Source organism: Misgurnus anguillicaudatus, chromosome 19 (assembly GCF_027580225.2).
Source record: "Misgurnus anguillicaudatus chromosome 19, ASM2758022v2, whole genome shotgun sequence".
Lineage (NCBI taxonomy): Eukaryota > Metazoa > Chordata > Actinopteri > Cypriniformes > Cobitidae > Misgurnus > Misgurnus anguillicaudatus.
The window spans coordinates 43,986,286-43,997,303 of record NC_073355.2 but is presented as its reverse complement, the minus strand read 5'-3'; the positions used below and the strand labels follow the sequence as shown (position 1 = coordinate 43,997,303).

General features: G+C 38.6%; 1 protein-coding gene across 1 annotated transcript; it reads left to right on the top strand.

Annotated features, from left to right (window-relative positions):
- The first annotated feature begins 25 nt into the window (after positions 1 to 25).
- LOC141351177 (cytochrome P450 2K1-like) lies at positions 26 to 10,884 on the top strand. Its single transcript, XM_073857728.1, has 9 exons — positions 26 to 399; positions 1,153 to 1,315; positions 4,751 to 4,900; positions 4,990 to 5,150; positions 6,041 to 6,220; positions 7,331 to 7,472; positions 7,579 to 7,763; positions 7,938 to 8,079; positions 9,963 to 10,884. Exons 1-9 carry the CDS (start codon positions 202 to 204, stop codon positions 10,169 to 10,171), a joined length of 1,530 nt encoding a protein of 509 aa, XP_073713829.1. The 5' UTR covers positions 26 to 201; the 3' UTR covers positions 10,172 to 10,884.
- Positions 10,885 to 11,018: the final 134 nt, after the last annotated feature.

Here is an 11,018-nt window from a genome sequence, read left to right as displayed (position 1 = left end):
CATAATGCATATGTTTTTTTTTCTTATCCAAATCATTTTGTGTCCACTGTGGACTGACTGACACACTACTGCTGTTGTGTTTGTGTTGTAAATCTTTCCTGGCTCCTCCCTCATGTTGTAGACCAAATCATTTCCTGGCATGAATACTGGTCTGTTCAGTTTGAAGACTCACAGCAGCTGTTTGTTAATCTCTTTTACTATATGGCTTTAGTGGAAACACTTCTCCTGAATGTCTCCAGCACAGGAGCTTTACTCGCTGCTCTTCTGCTGCTTTTGGTTATTTATTTCTGCTTCAGGTCTCCAGAAGATGACCAAGAACCTCCAGGACCCAAACCACTGCCACTCGTGGGAAACCTGCACATTCTGGACCTTAAACAACTTCATGTGAGCCTCTGGAATGTGAGTAGACTTTTTTCCAAGATTCAGTTTTCCATTACAGGCCCAATGAAATGCATGGGTGTCTCACAATTGTGTAAACAGACCAAAAATATATATTTTGAAAAATGCATTTACTTCAGTCTTGCAAGTTTGCACAAGCGTGAGTGTGATACAAAGCCTAGTTCATAGTTCATAGGTTAAGCAACACCTGCGTTACCTGAATTTTGCACTACTGCTGCTTTTGTCTGCATTTCATACTCCCATGTGCCGTTAATGTTAAATGTATAAAATTGCACAAATTTTATTTTTGTATTCTTATTTTATTCTTTACCTTAGCATTTAATTTTTATTATTATATCTTATTCTATACTTTTTTAGCGATTAATACTTGTCTTATGTTGTGACTCACACTATGAGTCCTCTGATGTCCTTCAATATGTCCTGTACTATTATTGTCAATAAAGCTGACTTTGACTTAAGAGGGGGCAGGGATCATGTTTAAAAGAGTACAAAGAGGTTTTGCTTCTTTTGTATTTGTCACAGGGTGGAATGAAGCATTTTAAAAGCAATCCTAATGAATCACAAAGGTATATTTATACAGAAAGAAAGAAAAACTAGAGCACTTGTTGAACACTATTTATTACATAGGTTTTTTTTAACTGTGCAGTAGCTGTAATGTACAAATAAAAATCATATCCAGCAGTATTGCAATCTGTAATGTGATGTCAGACAGGTTTGTTTATGTTTAAACTGTTTTCCTTGCTCTTGTTTCAGTTATCCAAGAAATATGGGTCAGTGTTCAAAGTTCATCTTGGACCCAAAAAGATTGTGGTTTTGGCCGGATACAAGACGGTTAAACAAGCACTGGTGAACCAGGCTGACGAATTTGGGGAAAGAGACATCACACCTATTGTCCAAGACATGAATAAAGGACACGGTAAGGCTGCAGTCACACCAAAAACGTTTATGGCAGTTGCAGGCGCCTTTTTTGAATGATATTCTATGGGCAGGGCGCGTTTGCGCCGTTTATGCGCGCCGAGCGCCTTGCGGTTTTTTGCCGCCTGCCGCGCACGCGTTTTTGAAGGAGCGCTGAGAGCAGAGAAGCGCCTGACGTCATTCGCGTCTTCCATTGTCCAATCGAATCAGGGGAGAGGCGGGCCTTACGTTGTAGTGAGGGAAGTTTACAGTTGCTTTGAAGAACCGGACTCCACTCGCTCACTCTCTCCTTCGTGTTTGTGCACCTCTCACCCTCAAACAAGGTCAGAGGAAGCGCCCTCTTTATAAAGTTTCTGCTAATATGACAGTTAACAGCAAAAGAGCGTTCACGCTTCAATATTTGATTGACAAGACAGCTGACTCGGTGGTTGCTTAGCAATATGAAAAGCCGCGTCGCACTGCTCTTTTTTAAAAAGGCAGTGCGTCGCGCCTTGCGTTTGCAAGGGTTTAAAGCGCTTTTGGTGTGACTGGCCCCTAACACATCACTTTAACCGTTTTACTACTGACTATAAGTTAAACTAATTCTTTTTACTTAAGTTTATTTTTTGTTGCTCTGTACTTTGTAATTTGAGAAAAAATAGTTCAATGTTATTGAGACAGCATTCCAATGCATGAAGGCATCAAGGCACGTCGTAATCCAATGTTTGGTTAACTTCCTGTCTTCTGAAAAACCTTCATTGGCCGTTTCTCAATCCGAAGGCTGCAGACTGCGGAGGTCGCATATGCCGGCTGCATACACAATTAAAGGAATTCTTTACCCAATCTAAATATGAATGTAGTAGAAATGTGAAGTTTGTTTTAGAAATTGGTGCTTTCTAGGCCGAGAAAAGCCAGGAGATGTGTTTTTGGCTCATGTGAATTAAAAACACCATATCCCAGAAGGCATTGCTTCGCTGCTCTACGAGGCCACGCCTACCGGTTCGAGAGGCCAGGCAAGAGGAAGGGACATTCAACTAGGAAAGCTACTAGCAAGTTGACTCGAAAACTGAAATGACACCGGTTAACCTGAGTCTCTGTTGGCCTTGTACACACTGCAAACTTTCCGGAGTGACAACCGCATTTAAATGCGGGAGTGAATCCCCTAAATATTCGTAACATGTCTGTACGGAACAAGACTCACTCCTGAAAATTTGATGATTGACACAGAGATAAACATACAATTTTCTGCTGTCTCGCGTGCTTATCACTCACAGCTTTGACCAAATAATTTAACATCGTTCTGTATCGCAATAAACCTCCGTCTTGGCGTTGTGCATTGTACGCATGTACTTGCATACCTTTTTGGCGCTTAACCGTTTATGGCTTTTGGCTCATGAAGCGATCAAGTTTATGGTGTTATTAAGGTCTAAAGATGCCGGTCCCAATATTTTGATCTTTGAGGTAAAGCATGTGGATATATTTTGGTTTACTATTGGATTTTTCTTGTTCGCTGTTTTTTCCATGCAAGATCTGGCAACACTAGTAAGCAAACGCTCGTGCCTCTGTCATTTTCTGCACCACGCATACAGAAGACTTTCTAGGCATTTATTTTAGAAGAGAGATCTGTCATGTCCACGATGCACGTTTAAACAATTTATTAACTACTAGTTGTTCAGTTCAGTTATGTACACACTATGCAGAGTTTCTGTAAATGCGGTTGTCACTACCTGCATTTTGCGGGAGATAATGCAGTTGTCAGTCCCGTAAATGACTGAACTGTGTGTGTACAGAACAGGATTACGCAATAAAAAAGTGACAACCAAATTATTATGCAGTGTGTACGGATAGTTGATAGATTATTTTATAAACTACCTTTTTTTCATCAAAATTGTGATACGTTGTTTTGTACCGGGATGGGCAGTCAAAACCAGGAAAGGACAAGCAGTAAGTTTCCATCCTTTGCCGGTTTTGCCGGTTTATAGATGTAAATATAACAACCCATTGCTCAGCTGACAGACTTGAAAACAAACAAAATACTCACTTTATACTCTGGCCTCTGTTTCTCCCTTTTTTTGTCACTGAACTTTGCGGTGTAATTGTAACAAGAGCACTCAAACACACCAAACCAACAATTACTAAAAACACAAACAAAAACACATTATCCACGGGCACTGCACTAGTTCATAAAAAGACATACCTGTATTATGAAACAGCGCATCAGTCGTAACCAAAGGCGAGTTCGCGTTGCTGAAATGTCCATGCTAAACGTTCACAATATAACATCCATTTGTGTATTATTCAACATATTACATATGAGAAATATTTATATTCCATCGGATTCAGTATAAAATAATCAGTACGCCCCAGCTCCAGTCTGCCCGGGCTCTGGCCATTCTTCCTGACCGCCAGGCAAGGCTCGCTCCTCGGCTAAAGCAGCTGCTCCGGCAACCTCTTGTTTCTCGCTGTATTGTGTGTAGCCACGAGCATCGGATTCACGCACCAGATCTTCAAAATCCCCTTCTGCCATATAGTCTTCTGTTTATTGCCTGCTGTTATAAATGTTTACTGCTGAAAAGAGAGCGCCTTAGCGAAGATTCAAGATGGCTGACTCTTTTGTTGATTCATTTTCCGAATGAACTTGGCAGTCCAACCCCTATGGGCGGGTTGAAGACATGCGGAAAAAACTCCTACTACTGACTGTAGTCTTTGCCTCTGGCCAAAAAGTCCTCAGATTATGCAAAAATAATCATTTTGCGTCATCAGAGTACTTTTTTCCAGAACCAAAATACAGATATCTCTCCTCTCAGGGAGACATGGGGGAGGGAAACACGGCCATTCAGAAATACCTCCGGGTTTCTACTGATAAAAAGCTGAATGCTAAATCAGTGAAGTATCCCTTTGGTTTATTTAAGTTAACTAAGCATTACATTCGCAAGTCATACGCGTATACATCAATTTACGATTAACTAAGAATAATAGTCAACTTTATAATTGTTAATATTCTGAAATAAGACATACTTGATGACGTATGCAGCATAGAAATGCGACCTCATGAGGCTGCAACCTTCATATTGAGAAACGGATATTGTTTTGTCCCACAATTCTATCCATGGGCGTGCAGAGGGAATGTAATTGGTCAAATCAAGTAAAAAAAAAATTCCGGACAAGAAAGCGACTGGAGCACAAATTTAGTGTAAATAAAGTTACGTTTTCACTTTTTACGCCTATTGATTGCGAGAAATTAGTATTGTAGTTTTCAAATATGGGATTATTTATCACAAAAGCACTCTCTGTTTATATTTCAAAAAGAATTCCATTACTCTGCCTATGAAGGCTGTCCGAACGCGTTTCCCAGAGCTGCCTTCATGTCGCCTAAGAAATATCACAGATCAACAAACAGTATGAAAATGTCTAAGTCTAACTAAATGTCTAACTAAGAGATGCTGTTTTCCTGCAGGAATCATCTTTACGAATGGTGACAAGTGGAAAACCATGAGAAGATTTGCTCTCTCAACTCTTCGAGATTTTGGGATGGGAAAAAAACTGAGCGAAGAAAAAATTATTCAGGAGACGCGATATCTGCGGGAAGTGTTTGAGAACTTCCAAGGTATAACAAATACAGTGTACATTTCATAAATACAGATTTGAGTGCTAATGTTTAACAAAATGTATTCTCTGTTTCTGTATCTCTTGCAGGAAATCCTTTTGATACATCCAAGCCCGTAAGTTATGCCGTTTCCAACATCATCTCAGCTATAGTTTATGGAAACCGGTTCGAATATGAAGACTCAACTTTTAAAGAAATGGTTAACAGGGCAAACCAGAACATCCTCATGATGGGCTCTGCTGCCATACAGGTTTCCATTTTAAAGTTTCCCTCTAGGCAACACTTTTAGCCTTTGAAGAAAGTTAAGATGTTTGTGGTATTTATATGAGACCTTACATCAGGGTTCCCCAGATCTTACCCTGGAGGGCCGAAGCATTATAGAGTTTAGGTCCGACCCTAATCAAACTTAAATGGACAAACTGCTCTATAGAGCGCGTTTCATCACCAGTGTTGGGGGTAACGCATTACAAGTAACGCACATTATGTAATAATATTACTTTTATGAAGTAACGAGTAAAGTAACGCATTACTTTATAAATGTACACATTCATATTTTAGTTATTTTTTTTTAAAGTAATGCAAGTTACTTTTCAGTTTAATTAATTCAATTTAAAAATAAAATAAACTGAATTAAACTAAACATATTAAGGCAGAATTATGCACTCTGTGCGCCTGAGCGGGAACAGTTTTAGTCAGAAACGGAGATGGTAGGCCAGAATTTGATATTTTTGCGATCATAAAAAACACCTGCAAGGCCTGAAAGAGATCAAGCCTCAGCCAAGTAAGAAAAAGTAACGCAAAAGTAACGCAAAAATAACGCAAGCATTACTTTCCATAAAAAGTAACTAAGTAACACAATTAGTTACTTTTTTGGGAAGTAACTTAATATTGTAATGCATTACTTTTAAAAGTAACTTTCCCCAACACTGTTCATCACTATGTTGTCTCAGATGATGATGATATGTTTGTAAAACAAATTCTGTATGTATCTACTGTCTGTACTTACATTACTGTAAAGCTGCAACAAATTTTCAATAATTTTCTGTCAATTTTACAACAATTCAAAATTGTGAAAAGCCAGCATGATCTACTGATCTCCTGATGTTTATGTTATACTTTAGCATGTGGTTTGACCTGCAGGTCTACAACATGTTTCCAGTGCTTAGGCCGTTGCTGAAGACCTGGAGACTTCTAATGGAAAGTATTGAGAGCAACCTGGCTGAAATGCAAGTGCTGGTGGATCGCTTACGGGAGACCTTTAACCCTCTCGACTGCAGAGGATTAGTTGATGCCTTCCTCATCCAAAAACAAAGCTTAGAGGTAAAATATCATAAACTTACACTGATCAGCCATTACATTAAGAAAACTTCCTAATATTGTGTAGGTCTCCCAGGGTTTCCCGCAGCACTTACGCTGCGGAACCCTACTGCCTTAACTAGGTCGTTGCACAAAAGGTTGTCAAGTGCATCTTGGAGAATAGCGCTGGCGCTTCACACCGTGAGTGGGCACGTGCGCCACACGACCGAAATAAGAGAAGATAAAAAAGAGACGTGGTGCACCGTCGCTGTCTGAACCAGGCTTGGTCGCTGCTAGAGGTTGGACCATATGCTCAGAAGGCCACCTTATGCTTGCTCATCTGTGAATATACTTTATTTAGTCCCCATAGAGGTGCAACTTAATTATTACAATAGTTATTTCTAACCAACCACAATCATTTTCATTTCAAATACTTATATCACTGACAACAGTGGTCCGGCCAGGATATCGTCCTTTAAAAAGTGGAGTTGCAGCCCTCAACTGATGTTTATGTTGTCATTTTGTGTATTGGCCACCAGTTGTGTGATTGCAGTACCAGTTTTAGCCACAAGTTTTGTGATTGCAATACCAGTTTTGGCCACAATCCTACATACTGTTCCTTTAAATATCCAGAGAACAAAGCATTGTGATAATGATGTACTGATTGGTTCTTGTAAACCCAGGCGTGTTGCTTAATATACATACAGCGGGGGATTGGTTAACATGTCTAAGGTAGGTGGTGTCTCCCAACATTGAGTAAAGTTTGCTTACACTTTAACAGTAAATTATGTTGTTATATAGTATGAGTAAGACCATTGTAACCACTTGCATTGAGATATTTCAATTGAAAAAAAAAATAAGATCAGTTTCAGATTCTTTGTGCATGTAGAATGTAACATTTCATATACAGTTTGCTTTGAGAGAATGAGAATACAGGTGTATGATACCCTAAAATCTTTGAAAACCAAATGTTGCAGAGAGTTGTTTTCCCCGGCATTTACGGTGCACCCATGCTGTGTTCTTTGGGGACTGGCTATCTTTATTCAGGAAATTGACCTTACGACGTAATTTATTTGGCATCTTAAAAAGTCTTGGGAAATGTCCCCTTTAACCATGTCTTTGTGCCTACAACAGAAATCGGGAGAAAATGGTTTGCAATTTAATGATCTGAACCTGCTCATGACTGTGTCCAACTTGTTTGCTGCCGGTACTGACACCACCGGCACAACGCTACGCTGGGGTTTACTGTTCATGGCCAAATATCCTCACATACAAGGTAATAACTGTTTTCTTTATATTTACAAAAGTGAGGAAAGATGTATGTTTTCTATAAAATGTCTCATCGTTATAAAACATTTTCTGTGTGATCTTCTGGGTCATAGATCGTGTTCATGAGGAAATTGACAGGGTGCTTGACGGACGTGAACCAGTTACAGAGGACAGGAAGAATTTACCTTACACAGACGCTGTGATCCATGAAATCCAGAGAATGGCTAATTTAGTGCCCTTGAATCTGCCACATAAAACCAGCTGTGATGTCAACTTCAATGGATATCTCATCAAGAAGGTCCGTCTTGCTCGTATTGTATATTATTCACATTTTATGGTCTGTTGTCCAGCTGAACTTATCTGTCAGAAGTTTATCTTAAAAAAATATTTGTTGTTTCCAGCCAAAATTATGGGTCCAAAACCCCCAGTCTTTATCACACTAATGTTGTCTGTGTTTTTTTCTGAAATCTAGGGGACGTGTGTTCTGCCACTGCTGACGTCTGTTTTGAGAGATGAGAGCGAGTGGGAGACGCCCGACACTTTTAACCCTGAACACTTCCTCAATGAGAACGGTCAGCTGATCAAACGTGACGCCTTCATGCCCTTCTCTGCAGGTAATAAACTTTACAGGGTTAATAGCAGCTAGTACATAAGTGTTGTGTTTGTATTGAAAAAGTGGCAGAACTAGAATTTTTTTAATGGGGTGGCCAGGGGGTGGCCAAAGCTACTTTAGGGGGTCCATAGTCCATAAAAGAAAATGACATGTAACCATGTATCAAGAAAGCATAAATGAATCTTTTGATCGCATTAGATGTAAACATAATAAGGGTGAATTTTAAATCTTTCTACTGTATTTCTTACATCTCATTTACTGTCTGTTAAAGGGATTCACCCAAAAATGAAAATTCTGTCATCATTTACTCACCCATATGTTGTTCTAAACCTGTATTTTTTTAATAAACACAAAAGAAGATATTTTGATAAATGATGGTAAGCACACAATTAATGGTATATCCATTGAATTCCATTATGTTGTTTTTATTCCTACTATGGAAGTCAATGGTTAACAGCTGTGTGCATACCATCATTTATCAAAATATCTTCTTTTGTGTTCATAAGAAAAAAGAAATTCGTACAGGTTTAGAACAACATAAGGATGTAAAAATGATGACAGAATTTTCATTTTGCGAACTATCCCTTTAATGAGGGAAATCTAAACTCCATGATAAACCTTAAACTTTCTTCAAATAGCAGAGCTCAACACAAAGGATGTTTCGATTAATCTTTATTTACGAAGATACAAAAGATGCAAAAGTTTTCTTTTTTCTTTTGATATTTAATTAACTTTAATGACAGAGAGACTTCAACAGGTTAGGCTAAGACCGAATGCAATAAAATGTTCATTCGTTTAAGACGTACAGTAACCAAATGTTTAGTATGAAAATCACCAAGACAGCTATTTTGACATATGAGCATTTGTCCGTTTAAGCCAAAAAGACGCGAATATGAAGTCGTTTAAGCTCTGGCTGTGCACGCGCACTATCGGATATGCGCGTCGCGCTTTCAAGTTCAATGTGGCAATCCAGTCGAATTAACAATTGTATAAAGATCACGTCAAGTATGAAAACATGGTGCTGGGTTTTGTTGTAAAAAGAATTGGCAATCTTAGATTCAGTCCACAAGACAATTACCACACTTCCAGCATATACAGTGAAAATAAATCATGTAGTATTAGCAAAATGTACGACTTCACTTACATCATTTTAAAGATTACAAGCATTATGTAGACATGACATTTATCTTCTGATGGTATGAAAAGTGTTCGTTAAGTTACAGTAATTTTTCTGACGCGTTTTTGAAAAGACGTCACTGATGGAGAGATAACAGAACGCGCATTATGTATTTTTTCTTAATTTTGTGAAAAGCACAACATTTAGTTTTATAGACACACAAAAAAATGCAACCCATTCTCACCAAAAAGCGTACAAATGACACTTGAACGTTTTAAATGATGTATAAATCATATCTGTATGTCCAAAATCAGCAGAGTAATCCGAGTCTCTTTGCGCAGTGATTGAAAAATAAAGAGTTTGCGCCGCGACCGCAGGGAGGGTTAATATTCATAATGTTTGTTTTTAACAATGTGCTGCGCTGCCGCAAGTCGAAAATAAACATAGCGATTAAGTAAAAGTAGCGCATTAAATTTGGGGTGGCACACGGGGTGGCCAGTGACATGTCAAGAGTGTCCAGTGCCACCCTGGACACCCCTCTGGCTCCGCCACTGTATTGAAATGCTAGCAATATCTACTTTATACCATATTTAAATTAAAAATTTAACCTCAGCTTAAGCACATTGCCTTGATACTGAAACATGCAGTATGGTTGGTAAAAGTATATTAACTATAAATACAGAACACGGTGCATCTAATGCAAAAATAGTTCAGTCTGCACATACTGTCGTATGTCATTACAAACACATTCCCTTCTTTTCTCTCAGGTCGCAGGATTTGTTTAGGAGAGGGTTTGGCCAGGATGGAGCTCTTTCTGTTCTTCACTTCTCTTCTTCAGTGTTTTCACTTCACTCCTCCACCTGGAGTCTCTGAAGATGAATTGGATCTCACACCAGTTGTGGGTCTCGTCTTGAACCCCTCACCACACAAACTCTGTGCAGTCATTAGGGCAGAAAAACACAACCTCAAGTCATAAATAAAATAGCAGAATAACTAGTTAAATATATACCTCATGATTGTAAAACATAAAGACTCTTACAATGGCATCCAGTGACTTCTTTTTCAAGGGCGCACATCTCTTTTCTTATAAACCACGCATGCAGCAGGCTCATATTTTGACAAGACGCATGATCGGACAAATATTTTGAAATTGAGCCCCTCGCACGAGAAGTCACCAGCCACCACTGGACTCTTGTTTCACATTATAAGACTCTTAGAATATTATATTATCTCATTAGCTTTTACATTACACATGTACATTCTGTGCATAAACATATTCAATTGTATTTTTGTTGGAGTAAAAATGTATATGCTGTATAAATATATATAGATCATTTATGCATTTGACAGATACTTGTATGCAAACTGACTTACAGGGCATTTAAGCTATACATGTATCAGTGTGTGTTCACTGGACCCATGACCTTCTTGCTGCTAACGCAATGCTCTACAAGTTGAGCACAGGAACATAATATTTCTGCAACAATGAAATATGTTGTTCTAGAGGAAATCAAATCAGCTTCATTCATATTTTGATAAGAAAACTGCAAATTAGTCACAGCTTTTGCTCATTTCACTACTTTTTCTTCATATGCATAAAATAAATCAAACATCTGCTGCTCCCTGCTGGACATTTGTTACAAAATCAAACCTGGTATGAGAAAAGAGACAAGTGTGATACACAAGTAAGTAATACTTACTCTAATTCGACCAATGCGAAAGACTTCTTACAGCCTCACACGGGTAAGAAATATTCTATTTCTTCATTTATCAATTGCAACACATTTAAAATGTCCATGTGGACTGGTTTATATAGGCCAAAC

Excerpts from the sequence above, each read along its gene's own strand:
- LOC141351177 (XM_073857728.1), top strand. The coding sequence starts at position 202 with ATGGCTTTAGTGGAAACACTTCTCCTGAATGTCTCCAGCACAGGAGCT. Across the intron at positions 5,151-6,040 it reads TGGGCTCTGCTGCCATACAG|GTCTACAACATGTTTCCAGT; the intron begins GTTTCCATTTTA and ends TTTGACCTGCAG. Across the intron at positions 8,080-9,962 it reads CTTCATGCCCTTCTCTGCAG|GTCGCAGGATTTGTTTAGGA; the intron begins GTAATAAACTTT and ends CTTTTCTCTCAG.